Here is a 15648-nt window from a genome sequence, read left to right as displayed (position 1 = left end):
TCCCAGCCCCGCCTGTCCTCTCAGCACGTCTGGGAAAATAGATAGAAAAGAAGGATCAGCCAATCAGAGAGCGGGGTACAGTCTGTATCCGAGGCAGACGAGCCGAGCGGACCAATCAAAGCGGGTTTTGCTTTGTAGTCAGGCAGACATAAGGACGTTCGTCCAATCACAAAATGATGCGCAGGGATTTTTTTGCTGTTTATTTGACTCAGGTACTTTTTTCTTTTCTTTTCGTTTCTTTTTTTTAAAGAATAAACCGTGCCGATATTTTCGCCTTTTGCCGAACACTTAATGCGGGCTGACAGTAAGGGCGCGGGCGGCCGCGGATCCGGGGCGCTTGTATCCGGCTGAGAGGGTTGGGGGTGCAGGCTGTATGCTAACGTTAGCTAGCATGAAGGTGTTTCTGACTAGCCGGGTGAAATCTGACTAGCATGCTAGCTCACTGCGGTATAATATCAGTGTAGAGTTTCACTTCCAATACATCATGTATTTTATTTTTTAATTAGGCGAGATGGGAGGGCGATTAGCTAGGTGGCTAACTCGCTAATCGTCCCCCTGTCTGTGTTATGCTAGCTCCCCGGATTAGCCGTGAGCTCACCCCCTGGCGTTGTGCTTGTTTTGGTCGGTGTGTCCTGACGTGTTTTTCACCTTCTGTCTCTTGATGAGATTTTAATTCATAATAAATGTGTGTGTAATTGGTTCCATCGTGCATATAAACAATGCATGGACACATGGCACGTGACACGTGTGTGTGGGTGTGTGTATTATGCTGTGTATTAATATTGTGTTGCTCTTATACACGTTTTTGTGGCACTGAGTGTATAATCCCTGCCCTGCTGAGTGTGTGTGTGTGTGTGTGTGTGTGTGTGTGTGTGTTTTCATGAGTGTTTTAAACTATAAATATATATTCCAAAATATTGATGCCCTAATTCTCCCTCCTTTCCCTCCTTCTCCACATCATTTGCACTCTTTCCATTGTTGTTTCCTGCTTTCACAACGCATCTGACGCGATAAGAAGCGTCCAGAAATGTCGTGATGACATCACAATGTGCTGATTTGCATAATCATTATTACACCATCATGTTCATTTGCATATCAACACTCGTTTACAGGAAAGTCGTTATAGGGCGATGATTATAAACGCACATAACAGCAGCTATGAACGTGTGTTTCTTCTCCGTCCAACATCTTTAGTCTGTCAAAGTAATATCAACTCAACTGTACTTAACCAACTCGCACCTGATCGCTGACATTGGAGACTCCTTCCTTTAACGTTACACAAACATCAGAACAGAAGTCTCGTGCGTTCGGTGATGGATCAAAAGAAAGATAGAGTACTTTATTAATCCAATAAAAAATTGTAACCCTATTAGAAGAAGCACATTAATATAAACCAACCCCTTCTAACCAATCAGAATTCAGAAGCGTCACAGCATGAATTATTATTTCCTACGGAACCACATAGCGACTGTTTACACATTTTTACACACACACAAAAGTTTTGTAAACGGTTTCAAATCTTTAGAAATTCTACATTATCAAGGCTGCAAGAGAAAACACGTGTAATTATCGTGTTATTAAAGACAATTGCGTGTGTGTAATACGAGTCTTGTTGATCCCAGAGCGGGTCCTGAATGCTGTTTGTTTCCCTGAGCCACGATGGAAGACCCAATAAAGGCAGAAGACTCAGCTGCAGAGGGAGACGCCAAACCTGGCATGCTCCAGAAGCTCAAGCTGAACATCTCGTAAGAGTTTTTTCCTGTTACACACTACTACACACACACACACACACACACACACACATGCACACACCATATTCCACATATAAAAAGGCAGGTGTCCATGTGCAAAAGAAACCTAATACACACCCAGTGTATCAGCGTCGTTAGAGGAGCTGCTCATGGTAACTTGTAGGTTATATTAGCTGAATTATGTGTAAAAGTTAGTGCACTCTTCAACTTAATTTATAAACTTTTTATCCAGTAAATTCCTCATTAGGAATAATAAATTCTCAGACTTTTCTCACCTTGTGCATGAATACAACATTCAATACAAATCTATTTTACAACTTTATTGATATATTATTATATTTATCCATAAACAAGCAGATCACTATAATCAGAGATCACATATCAGCTGCTGTGGTTAAAAAAATACATCACCTGCTTTTCTTTGCTTCACAACATCATAAGGCACAGAGTGTTTCATTACATTCCATTTAATCATTTGGAATACACCATAGCAACCACCTAGCAACAACCTGGGATAAAATATCATCTGCCCAGAAATCAACTGGAACACCTTAGCAACCACGTAGCAACAACCTCAGATCGATTGTCTAAAAATCAGCCTTTCTGACTTACAACATCTGGGAAAACATCTGCCTGGAAATCAGTTGGAACACCATAGTAACCACCATAGTAACCAGCCTAGCAACAACCTGGGATTACATATCTACCCAGAAAACATCTGGAACACCTTAGAAATCACCAAAGAAACCCTGAGCAACAACCAGGGATCATCTGCCTAAGAAGGTTCACTTTAGCAACCGCCTAGCAACAACCTGGGATTACAGATCAACCACTTAGCAACAACCTGGGATTACAGATCAACCACTTAGCAACAACCTGGGATTACAGATCAACCACTTAGCAACAACCTGGGATTACAGATCAACCACTTAGCAACAACCTGGGATTACAGATCAACCACCTAGCAACAACCTGGGATTACAGATCAACCACCTCGCAACAACCTGGGATTACAGATCAACCGCCTAGCAACAACCTGGGATTACAGATCAACCACCTCGCAACAACCTGGGATTACAGATCAACCGCCTAGCAACAACCTGGGATTACAGATCAACCACCTCGCAACAACCTGGGATTACAGATCAACCACCTCGCAACAACCTGGGATTACAGATCAACCGCCTAGCAACAACCATAGCAACAGGATGGATAAAAACTATCAGCATGGGTATAAATATTAGTAATTTGTTTAGTAATTGTAAACATTCCCACTAAGAGTCGGAGTGTGTGTGTGTGTGTGTGTGTGTGTGTGTGTGTGTGATGATAATAAATATGAAATTAGAGACCGGTATTCAGTATGAAGTTCTTTTCTGTTTTAAATGATTGTTATAATTTGCTGTGTGAATAAATGAAATGGATGTAGTAGTTGTGAAGAGTTTATATGAATGGTAATAAGAGAATGTAAGAGGAGCTCATTAGGAGCTGCTGTAGCCCCGCCCCCGGGCTCCTGGCTGCGGGGAGGGTTCGGGCTGTAGACGCGCCGTGTTTCCTGCTCCGTGTAGATCCTCAGAAGATCCAACTCGGATCTGGAACCAGCTCAACCCTAAATGCACAAAAAACTCAAGCAGTCCGGAAGAACAAGCCGCGCGGCCGAGCAAGATGGCGAGATGGCGAGATGCGGAGAAGATGCCGTGGGTCAGATCACGGCGAGGTTGCAGAAACTTCACGGACCGCTCGACGAGATATCCAGCAAGATGGACCTGGTGATGCGCCGAGTGGTGGCCGAAAAGAAGCGCGTGTCCGAGCTGGAGGCGCACAGCAGAGCCACCGAGGGGCGCGTGGCCGAGCTCGAGGACGCGCTGGAGAGAGCGCTGGAGGACCTGGAACACGACCGCCTGTTCTCCAGGGATGTTCGGGTCGTCGGGCTGAGAGAAGGTACAGAGGGTTCGGACCCGGTAAAGTTTTTCGAGACCTGGGTGCCGGGTGTGCTGGGCGTGCGCGAGCGGATAGAGCTGGAGCGCGCGCGGCGCACGGGAGTGCGGAGACGCGCCGACGGAGAGCCGAGAGCGGTTCTGCTGAGGTTCCACAGCTACATGGACAAGCGCCTGGTCCTGCAGGCCGCCAGGGATAAAGACACGGTACGGGTGAGGGGCAGAAAAGTCTTCTTTCGCGATTTCTCATTTCTTGCCGTGCAAAAGAAACGCGCCGAAACCACGTGCGCGCGCAAGCGGCTTCTGCTCAAAGCAGGCTTCAAACCTTCCTCCATGAACCCTACTCAGATCAATGTCCTGAATCCATCCGGAGCAGATGATGTGTACTTACACCCTGTCAAAGTGGAGACTGCTCTCAAATCTGAGACGCTTCAGCAGGAAGACGGAACAGAGGAGTGAGTAGAGGGTCTCTCACCACCAGAGCATCTCCATTCATCTCCTTTATCTCCAATCATCTCCATTAATCCCTATTCATCTTCACTACTGCTCTAATCCATACACAGAACTCAATGACCTTAACTCCTGCTTTAGTGGATCTGGAGAGGCTGTTCTACTGTCCATTCAGTTATACTGGTTACCAGGTGGTTTAGATGGTAGCTCATGAGGTTACTAAGTCGTTGCTATGGTATCTCAGGCAGTTGCTAGGTTGTTGCTGTGGTGACCAGGAGAGTTATTAGGCAGTACAAGGTGTTTATGTGGTTGCTATGGTATTGAAAACAAGTACTAAGTGGTTACTAGGTGGTTGCTATGGTATTGAAAACAGGTACTAAGTGGTTACTAGGTGGTTGCTATGGTATTGAAAACAGGTACTAATTGGTTACTAGGTGGTTGCTATGGTATTGAAAGCAGGTACTAAGTGGTTACTAGGTGGTTGCTACGGTATTGAAAACAGGTACTAAGTGGTTACTAGGTGGTTGCTATGGTATTGAAAGCAGATACTAAGTGGTTACTATGTGGTTGCTATGTTATCTGAGGCAGTAAATATGCTGTTGGTTGTTATGGTAGCTGAGACACCATTACTTGATGGTTTCTATTCAGTTGCTATGGTACCTGAGGCCATTGCTGCGGTGTGGTTGCTCGGCGGTTGCTATAGTATGTGAAGCCGTTTCTAGGTGGTTACTATGCATCCTCATGCAGTTCCCTGGGTGGTTGTATCTGAGGAATTTACTAGGTGATTACTAGGTTACTATAGTATACCAAGTTACCATAGGTTATTATGGTATGGTGATATGGTTCCCCGGGTGCTATAGTACCACATGCATTTTTTTCTGGTTGCTGTGTGTTTTTTTATTCCAGTTACAAGAAGATCGCTATGGAACACGAGTCATTTATTCGGTGGTCACTAGGAGGTTGCTGCTGTATCTTGGGTGAATTGTTGGGTGGTTGCTGTGGTACTAGAGGCGGTTGCTAGGTAGTTGCTATGTGTTTTATTTTTATTTTAGGCAGATATTATTGGTTGCTAGGTGGTATCTACAGTGTCTGATGTGGTTACTAGGTGTTTGCTACGGGATGTATTAGTGTTTAAGCCTTTGTTATCATTTGTGCCTCTGGTCTTTCTCTCCTCAGTGCAGTGAACACTGCAGCTCTTAGTAACACACACACACACTCACACACACACACACACACACACACACTCTTAGAGGGAGAGTAAAGCGCTGTTGTAAGCAGCACTGCTGTACAGGAGCACTGATTTCTACTTGACCTGAGGTGTGTGTAAGACCTGTGATTACTGTAACATCTCAAACACACACATTATCTTCTAGATTAATAATAAAACTCTAAGTGAAAATTATTTTATAGAAGAGCAGAATTTGCAAAACAGAGAGAGAGAGAGAGAGAGAGAGAGAGAGAGAGAGAGAGAGAGATGTTTTGATGTTGTGACTCTGGGGGTTTGAGGTGTGATACTTGTTACCTGTAGAGTAACATCAACTTAATCTCAATAGTAAACATGACTCGTTTAACAAATCTTAAAGCTTCCAGAGTCCTGAGGGAGTAACAGGTTTGTGGAGGGGGTGCTGGGTGGTTGCTGGGTGGTTGCTGGGTGGTTGCTGGGTGGTTGCTGCGTGGTTGCTGCGTGGTTGCTGGGTGGTTGCTGTGTGGTTGCTGCGTGGTTGCTGCGTGGTTGCTGTGTGGTTGCTGCATGGTTGCTGGGTGGTTGCTGTGTGGTTGCTGCGTGGTTGCTGCGTGGTTGCTGTGTGGTTGCTGCATGGTTGCTGGGTGGTTGCTGCATGGTTGCTGGGTGGTTGCTATGGTATCTCAAGGCAGTTATTGAGGGGGTTGTTAGTCACTCATTACTAATAATTATATCCTGTATTACAAGTGGAAAATACGTCTTGTTTTTTTTTAAATTAAATGTTTATTTAATTTTTGTAGTATCTACAGTTCCATTGTAATATAAACATTTTTAAACGATTGAAAATGCTAAATGGCTAAATGTCACATGCTAAATGGCCACATTGGAACTTACGCACCAGAACCAGCAGGTTCAGGGACAGCTCCATGCACCATCACACTACTGAACTCTACACTACACCACTAAATCACTACAAAACAAACACAAAACAAAACACTGTATATAACCTCTGTACAATACATGTACATGCTACATCCTAACATACTATATCTTTTTTACTCCTCATTACATCTGCACTATTTTTTATCTATATGTATCTTTACATCTCTACTGTACATCCTGCCCAACATTTCACATTCATGTATGTGTATAAAATGTGTGTGTCTGTCTATCTATCTATCTATCTATCTATCTATCTATCTATCTATCTATCTATCTATCTATCTATCTATCTATCTATCTATCTATCCATCCATCCATCCATCCATCCATCTGGAACACTGTACCAATAGTATTTGGACAAAACATTCCCCAGACCATTACGCAACCCCCACCAGCCAGAACTGTAGCCACACACAAGGTTTCTTCTATAGCCATTGGTGTAAAAATTCTCACCCTACAACCGATATCTTCCACGGTGAGTTCTGAGATGTCTTTCTGCTCAGCATGGTCATACAGAGTGGCCATTTGAGTTCCTGGTCAGTGAGTTCGATCACATTCTCAACATTTTTTTCCTTTACAGTTTTGCTGGTTTAAAGGTTGATGTTGTATTCATATTTGTTGACCCTGTTTGTTTTTTCCTCACCACAGTAAAACCGTACAGAGTAAAGTGGAGACAATTTTGGTAAGCACCTGGATAACAGAATCTGAATAACTGGCAGCTGTTTAATGTTCTCAATGCACTCATCAATGCACTCCTCTATCTCCTCTGTGTACCGTCTTTCCTCAGAGAGATGTGCAGCAGTTTACAGACAACGACAAACTCTACCTGTATTTACAGCTTCCCTCAGGTCCGAGCGCAGGAGAGAAGAGGTACGACTGAGGAAAACATACATACACGAGGTGGTATAAAAAAGTTTGGAGACTCGCTCTTTGTTCTAACTTGCTGTCCATGATAAAATCGCAGACGTGGTAACGCCTGTGGTCAGAATAGCACCAGTTGCACAGGAGGATGTCTTTTGGAGCACTGATTTATGAAGGTCGGCGCTCCCTGTGACTGTGTGTGCAGCCTTGTGCTGCCATCTGTTGGCGTGTTACAAAACTAGCCTTGAAACTCTTTGATACCCCCTTGTAAATATTAATAAACAAACTGGTAAGAAATGATTTTCTGAAGCGAGACATGAACGTGTGCGTGTGTTTGACAGCAGTGACTTTAATCTGGTGAACACGGCCGACCAGCTCCACACCTGCAACTGGATTCGCAGTCACCTGGAGGAACACGCCGACACCTGCCTGCCCAAACAAGATGTTTACGAGACTTACCGGTGAGATCTCACTTCCTGATTCCTCCAAAGGCCTAACGTTTGTGGACACCTGAGCATAAGATTGCTATGAGCTTCTGTTTAAACATCTCGTTCCACATTTAGTCTCCTGCTGTTGCTGTTATATTGTTTGCTGGAGCACCGTGGTCCTGGGGAAACGTTGTATACGGTTGAAATGACAATAAACCCTGGACTTGACTTAATGAGCTCCACTCTTCTGGGAAGATGTTCCACTAGATTTTGTGAAGATTCATTTAGACACAGAAATTTGACATGATTTTGTGTGCAGGATTGAAGAAATGATGTGTGTGTTATGTGATGGAGCAGTGCACGGTGCATGTAGGGGGCGTGGCCCTGAGTAACCGTGCAGTAAGTGTGCCGTGTGCACGTGATTGATGAATGTGCAGGGGAGAAATTTAAACTGGAATTACGTTCAATCTGGTTGTTTGAACCAAAATTCATTTTGAACGAAAAATTCCTGGAATTTTGCAACCCTACTCAGCGTTTACATTCATCCCAAAGAAGTTGAATATGTCAGAGCTCTATTGCAGGAGATCTTTTACTCCAAACCATGGAAACCACATGTGCACTTTGGGAAAGTTGGCTGGAAAAGTTGGGTGTCCCAATACTTTTGGGGCACATAGTGTGGCAAAAGGATGATACTACTAGATGTACTAAACATCTCAGTTCTGGTGAGAAGAAACGCTGCAGCACAATAAGGTTACTGACACGGCGTGTTGTGATGTCTTCTCTGCAGGAAGCACTGTGAAAACCTGCAGCAGAGACCACTGAGCGCCGCCAACTTTGGCAAGATCATTAGAGACATCTTCCCCAACATCAAGGCTCGCAGGCTGGGAGGCAGAGGGCAGTCCAAATATCCTTTACATCAACATGTCTCTCACACACACACACACACACACACACACACACACACACACACTCCTGTACATACCTACAAACATCCATCCATTTATTAACCTGTGTATATGATTGTTCCTTGACCACGTTGGTGTTACGTACTGCTACAGTGGGATCCGCAGGAAGACGGTGTTAAACATGCCGTTATTACCCAATCTGGACCTGAAGAACGATCCGGTACCAAACATTACACACACTCACACCTTTACTCTCGAACCCTGCTCCATGTAGGATAGTAGTGATAGCATGTCCTTCCACTTTTCTCTGATCTCAGCCTCTGAGGATCCCTGAGGATCTGAGATCTGAGTCTTGTGCGTTACACAAAGTCCAAATTATGTCCTGGACTTTAAAGCACTATTTTATATATATATATATATATATATATATGATGTACAATAAACCATGGCTTTGATTGAACCCTGTACTTCTGATTTTTTATTCACTGTACTTCTAGCAAAACACGACATTTTTACTACTCCTCACGTGCCCCCCCTCCCCCTCCCCCTACAGTCCGAGCTGACCGAGCTGGTGCAGACGTACAAACAAGAAGTGACGGAAGCGGCGTGTGAGCTGATCTGCGACTGGGCTCAGAAGATCCTCAAGCGCTCATTCGACACGGTGGTGGAAATCGCACGGTTCCTAGTGCAGGAGCACATCGTGAACCCGCGCTGCAGCCAGGCAGAGCTCGTCACGTCCGCCTCGCTCGCCGGTACACACACACACACACACACACACGTTTACACACTCATTCATCTCTGTTTAAGCATTTTACCTCACAACGAAATAACGTGTGCCGATGTGTCTCCAGGAGGTCCTGCGAAACCACACAAAGTGATTAAAAAGAACCCGACCACGTCCAGAGGGAACGTAGCGGAGGAGGAGAGCATCAGCCAAGAGGCTAAGGTATTTTCTATATTCATGAGATATACGAGGTGGTATCACAATGTTTGGATTTTAGGGTGCCACAGAGTCAAGTCAAGTTTATTTCTATTGCGCTTTTCACACACACGTCTCAAAGCAGCTTTACAGAATTTAACAGTGAAGGTGAATGGTGTGTGTTTATCTCTGATGAGCAGCATGGAGACTGTGGTGAAGGAAAAACTCCCTTAGATGTTATGAGGAAGAAACCTTGAGAGGAACCAGACTCAAAAGCAGAACCTCATCCTCATTTGGGTGACATCAAGAGTGTGATTATAGTCTTTAAACACTACAGAACACTGGAGAGTGAGAACTAACATGAGCACTGGAGTGTGTGATTATGAGTGATGATCTTTCTACAGTCTTTTACAGTCATTATGGTTATAAAACTAGGAGCTACTGAGCAACTCATAAAATAGCTCAACATCATCATGATGGTACCATCATAAAACATACGTCTTTAATCTGCACTTAAACTGGGAGAGTGTGTCTGAGCCCCGAACACTGTCAGGAAGACTATTCCAGAGTTTAGGAGCTAAATGTGAGAATGTTCTACCACCTTTAGTGGACTTTGCTATTTTAGGAACTACTAGAAGTCCAGAGTTTTGAGATCTGAAGGAGCGTGATGGATTGTAGCGTGTTAGAAGACTGGAGAGATACATGGAGATAAACCATTTAGTGTTTTGTAGGTAAGTAGCAGTAGTTTGTAGTGGATTTGAAACTTAACAGGAAGCCAGTGTAGGGATGAGAAGATTGGGATTATATGGTGATATTTTCTTGACCTTGTAAGAACTCTGACTGCTGCATTCTGAACTAACTGAAGCTTGTTTATTAATGATGCAGGACATCCACCTAGTAATGCATTACAGTAGTCCAGTCTGGAGGTCATAAACGCATGGACGAGCTTCTCTGCATCAGATATAGACAACATGTTTCTTAACTTAGAAATATTTCTAAGGTGGAAGAAGCTGTTTTTGTAACTTGGTTGATGTGATTTTTAAAAGATAAGTTGCTCTAAAATAACTCCCAGGTCTTTTACTGTTGAACTAGTACTTACAGAACATCCGTCTAAACGCAGGTTGAGATGCTGGAGCTTCTGTATACTGGTTTTTGGGCCGATGAGCAAAATCTCCGTCTTATCAGAAAAAAATCTCCGTCTTATCAGAATTTAAAAGTAGAAAGTTATGGGTCATCCAATCTCTTATTTTCTTATTTCCTATTCTTATCAGAATTTAATAGTAGAAAGTTATGGATTATCCAGTCTTTTAATTCTTTAACACACTCAGTTATCTGAGCTAATTGAGCTTATCATCTGGTTTTAATGAGATATATAGCTGGGTATCATCAGCATAACAGTGGAAGCTAATTCCATGCCTTCTAATAATATTTCCTAAGAGAAGCATGTATATTGTGAAAAGCAGGGGTCCTAGAACTGAACCTTGTGGCATGCCATAATTTACTAGCATTAGCCTGGATAAATCTCCATTTAAGTCTACAAAATGGTAACAATCAGACAGGTAGGATTTAAACCAGCTTAATGCCTGTCCCTGAATGCCCATGTAATTCTGTAAGTGATTCAGGAGGAGATCATGATCTATAGTGTCGAATGCAGCACTAAGATCTAGTAAAACTAACAGCGAGATGAAGCCTTGGTCTGAAGCTAAAAACAGGTAATTAGTGATTATAACTAGAGCAGTTTCTGTGCTATGATGGAGCCTGAAACCTGACTGAAACTCTTCAAATATATTGTTCTCTTGTAAGTAGGAACAGAACTGAGCAGCGACAATCTTTTCTAAAAACTTACACATAAATGGGAGATTTGAAATGGGTCAGTGATGTTCCTCCGCTCTTAAAGTGCGTGTGACACTCAAAACAACTCGAACGACTCGTAGCAGCGTCGCCGCAAATTTGCTGAATCACGTCAAATGTCTCTGGCAGACTTGCCCAATTTGATGCAGAATTTCCCGTTTGCTCTTTGTTCTAACTTGCTGTCCATGATGAAATCGCAGACGGTATAACGCAGAAGGTGGTACCGCACGTGATAATAATATCACCAGTTGCACAGCTCCCGATGTGCACAGGCTGATGCCTTTTGGCACACTGACAGATGAAGGTTGGTGCTCCCTGTGACTGTGCAGGCAGCCTCGTGCTGCCATCTGTTGGTGTGTTACAAAACTAGCCTGGAAACCTTTTGATACCACCTCGTATGTTATCCCTAGTGGAGGGTGAGGGAAGGACCATTTATAGCTGGTATAATGTAAGTGATGACTGGAACTGACCCCACGTCAGAGTAACACTGAGACATCACGCTACCCTGCGCATGTTATTAAAATTTGTTGATTTATTTACGTTTACAGAAAGATGAGACTGAGCAGTCTGCGCCCATGAAGTATCTTCCAAACGACAAATCAGCCAGACCTCCTGAGATTTCACGTTACGGAGGCCGCGAGATGCAGGTGGAAGCTCTGGTCAAGAAACTTCCTCAGCTCCGACCTCGCGGCTCCGTTCCAGAAAAACCTCTCCTTTCTGTACACGCGTCCGCTCCCGCCTTCACGCCCAACGACTCCAGCAGCGTCCAAGTGATGCCTTTCACCGTGACGGCGCTCTCGGCCCAGCAACGCGGCTCTACCCTCCCTCTCATGATCTTGCCTCCAGTGACCGTTTCCACACCGACGACGGCGTCCAAGCGCCCGTCCGATTCGTCCGCCGTAGCCGCGGGGCCGCCCCTGAAACGCAAACGAGGCCGACCCAGGAAGCAGAGACCGGAGGATATACCTGGTCAGAACCAGAATGTCAGTCTGAATCCAGTGGTGCTGAACAGAGGGGTGATTCAGAAAGTGCAGTCCTCCTCCTCGTCTTTATCTGCACAGGTGACAGAGACGGCAATGCAGTGTAAACCAGAGAAACCCCAGCCGCAGCCCATCTTACTCCCGCAGGATGCGGGCCGGGCCAGGGTGATCCAACGTGCTCCCGTGTCACGTGAAAACCGCCTCGTTACCCAGGTGCAGGTGACTCCCTGTGCCACCGCGCATCTGCCCCCTCCCACCGTACACGAGGACCGGGGTGAAGTGGAGATCACACTCACTCCCATAGACCCCCCCATCACTGCAGACGACCCTGTCTGCACTGTGTCTGAGACGAGCCCGGCCGCGGGGGGGGTTCCTTAGTTATTTGTCCCGTCTCTATGTGTGTGTGTGTGTGTGTGTGTGTGTGGGGGTGAGATCGGTGACTAACTTCAGATTGTTCAATTCTACGTGTCTGTGTATTTCTTTGCCGTGTGTTTTCGCTTCCTCTGTTCCCTGATTAACTAACGAGGTCTAACGAGCTCAAAGATGAACTCGATGTTTTTACTCCTCGTCTCAGAGGTGCCAAAATTTACATTTGAACCTGCTGCCAGAGCAATACGGAAAACACACGAGAGCAAAAACAAATCAAAAACTAACCGGTCGAGTGGCAACGGACGCCTGGACGTGAAAAAAACACATGTAAAGTCCCGATAGCTGTTTTTATCATACTGGTTATTAGTTACCAGAGCACTAACTCAATATTCACCCAAATGAAGTGTAAGAGGTCAATAATCACATCAGAAAAGTGAAAACGATGATAGCAGAGAAAGATGGATCATCTGAATACAATCAATCAAACAGAGCACTTATGAAGGGAGAGGAGTCCAGTATACGACCTGAAGAGAAAATAAATCCCAAAAAATGAGTACGCCCTCCATAAAATTCTTCAATAATAGGAAAAAACTAAAAAATCGTTTCCTTTTTTCAAGAAGGTGGTCCACCAGAGACAGGAGACCCACTGGCAGCAAGGAAAACCAGTGCAGTGGAAGAGGTAGGGAGCTCAGAGTTCAGCAGGAAATGGTCTGCTCCATGACCAAACATACACTACGAAACACATACACATCGACCTCGAGCTCCACTTTTCTAGGAAGATGTTTCACCAGATTTTATGGAGATTCATTCAGACACAAGGCGTCAGAGGCTGGTGGAAGGTTTTGCTGCTAACACGGAGTCGCATCGTTACTGTTTGTTTTCCTATTTGACTTCTGCAGTTTCTGTTAGCGATGGTGGCACCTCTGAGGAGACTCAGCATGCCAAAGTGGTGTCTGTAACGCTTCCAAAAGCTGTCAGTACATAACGTTACAGCTCCAACACCTCAGATCATCAACTACACCTCGCCTGTGACAGAGAGATTTTTTATTATCGGCCCAACTGTAGCTTTACCGCACTTTTATGACTGATCCAGACAGGAGAGGAGGACATTGGGGCTGTGTGTGTGTGTGTGTGTGTGTGTGTGTGTGTGTGTGTGTGTGTGTGTGTGTGTGTGTGTGTGCTCAAATGAGAGTTTTGAGGTGATGTCTAGTGCCATTACGGGTTTGTAAATTGAGGGCATTTACAGCATCTCTCTATTTAACTTTAAACGGCAGTGATAAGCACACACACACACACACACACACACACACACACGTACACACACACACAGATGATGTAAAGTCACTGAGATTATTTTACAGGATTGAGAGATGTGATGGAATGTTAGCACTTGATGTGTAAATAGTTATTTTCCTGTGATCGGCGTTTGTTTCGTCTGCACTCATTTGCCTGTACCTCACTAACAATCTCTACAACCCCCTTCCTACCCACTATTTACCCCCTTCCTACCCACCTCCTAACCACTACCTACTCCCTCCCATCCACTAGCTACCCCTCCCACCCAGTACCTACCCCTTCCTACCCACTACCTACCCAGTACCTACCCCTCCTACCCCTTCCTACCCCCTTCTACCCACTACCCACCCCTCCTACCCCTTCCTACCCACCACCTACCCCTTCCTACCCCCTTCTACCCACTACCCACCCCTCCCACCCAGTACCTACCCCCTCCTTCCCACTACCTACCCCTCTCCTACCCACTACCCACCCTCTCCTACCCCTTCCTACCCACCTCCTAACCACTACCTACTCCCTCCTATCCACTAGCTACCCCTCCCACCCACCACCTACCCCTTCCTACCCACTACCCACCCCTCCCACCCAGTACCCACCCCTCCTACCCACTACCTACCCCCTCCTACCCACTACCTACCCAGTACCTACCCCCTCCTACCCACTACCTACCCCCTCCTACCCACTACCTGCCATGTTCGAAGTGCAGACCTGCTTGCTTTTACTCCAATTTTAGAAAAAAGAGACACGGGTCGTCCTGCGAGTGAATCTGGAATGATTGACAGTCGTAGATCTCACACTCTCCCTGGAAGCCCCACCCCTTATTCATGTGTCGTCTGCTGTTCCGGTCTCAACTCGGGTCCGGGGTTTTTACGCTGATCACCGGAAACTTCAGGAAAAATAAACACAAACGATTTTGTGCCAAAAGAAGATTTTTGCAGTGATGTAGTGAGGCAGCTAACTGTTCAACCTTCTCACCAGGCTGTGGAGCAGAACCTTCATCAACACTGTGCTCATCAACCAAGACTCATCCGCATGGGGGTCCCTTCATCTGCCCTTATTACCCTGAGCATAATAATAAGAAACCCAGCCAAGCACAGTGATGTGACCAGCTTAATAATACACATTTCTATTATTATTATTATAATAAAAAACAAGCTGTTTATAAATATAATAAATATATAAAACTGTTCATTCAGATTTTAATCTCTCAGTAGATTCATTTCATGAACCCTATAATTAACAACTTTTTACATTTTACTGTTTATTTCGTTTTCAATAAAGCACAGGATTTAATGATATTAACAGCGTTATTATATACAGAATATTATTTAACAATTAAAAGAGAAAATCATTTGGTTCAGAAACGATTTTTTATTTGCTCCAGTGTTGGAGAAGGTGGAGTTTGTTTGTTTGTTTGTTTGTTTGTGGTTCACTGCGACTGCGATGTGATTTTGATTATATAACAGAAACTCTTCCTTCTTCAGTCTTTTCAATCAGAAACATTAAAAGTTCCAATGACAATAAATCCGTCCTGGTGGGAAGCGAGTGCGGTGTGAAAGCTGTGTTGAAGCTCATCGAGGTCTCGATTGAAACTGGATAATAAAATCTAGAAATATTTCGGATTTATATTTTATATTTAGAAATGGGTTGAAAGCTCATTCTGTGACCTTGTACGACCTCTTCAGTTTATTTACGGAGTGAATGGATTTAATATATAATATTATTTATACATATATAATAAACACTATACTATTAGAGTATAATATATAAACTATTAGT

The 15648-nt window shown here is 44.4% G+C and overlaps 1 protein-coding gene across 6 annotated transcripts; it reads left to right on the top strand.

The window, feature by feature from the left end:
* The first annotated feature begins 5 nt into the window (after positions 1–5).
* rfx5 (regulatory factor X, 5) lies at positions 6–13126 on the top strand. 6 transcript variants are annotated; one of them, XM_046834264.1, is made up of 10 exons: positions 6–212; positions 1623–1745; positions 6909–6942; positions 7048–7130; positions 7466–7582; positions 8337–8453; positions 8596–8674; positions 9008–9206; positions 9306–9400; positions 11773–13126. In XM_046834264.1, the coding sequence occupies exons 2-10, from the start codon at positions 1660–1662 to the stop codon at positions 12580–12582; spliced, it is 1620 nt and encodes a 539-aa protein (XP_046690220.1). In that variant the 5' UTR covers positions 6–212; positions 1623–1659; the 3' UTR covers positions 12583–13126. The 6 variants fall into 6 exon arrangements, with proteins under 6 accessions (XP_046690220.1, XP_046690219.1, XP_046690222.1 ...); XM_046834263.1 differs by having other exon boundaries at positions 9–212; positions 7463–7582; XM_046834266.1 differs by lacking the exon at positions 6–212 and adding an exon at positions 6611–6796 and having other exon boundaries at positions 1620–1745.
* The last annotated feature ends 2522 nt before the right edge of the window (positions 13127–15648 follow it).

The sequence above is a fragment of the Silurus meridionalis genome, chromosome 22 (assembly GCF_014805685.1).
Source record: "Silurus meridionalis isolate SWU-2019-XX chromosome 22, ASM1480568v1, whole genome shotgun sequence".
In the NCBI taxonomy this organism is placed as follows: domain Eukaryota; kingdom Metazoa; phylum Chordata; class Actinopteri; order Siluriformes; family Siluridae; genus Silurus; species Silurus meridionalis.
Note: the sequence above shows the minus strand (reverse complement) of the source record. Positions and strands in the feature narration are given on the sequence as shown.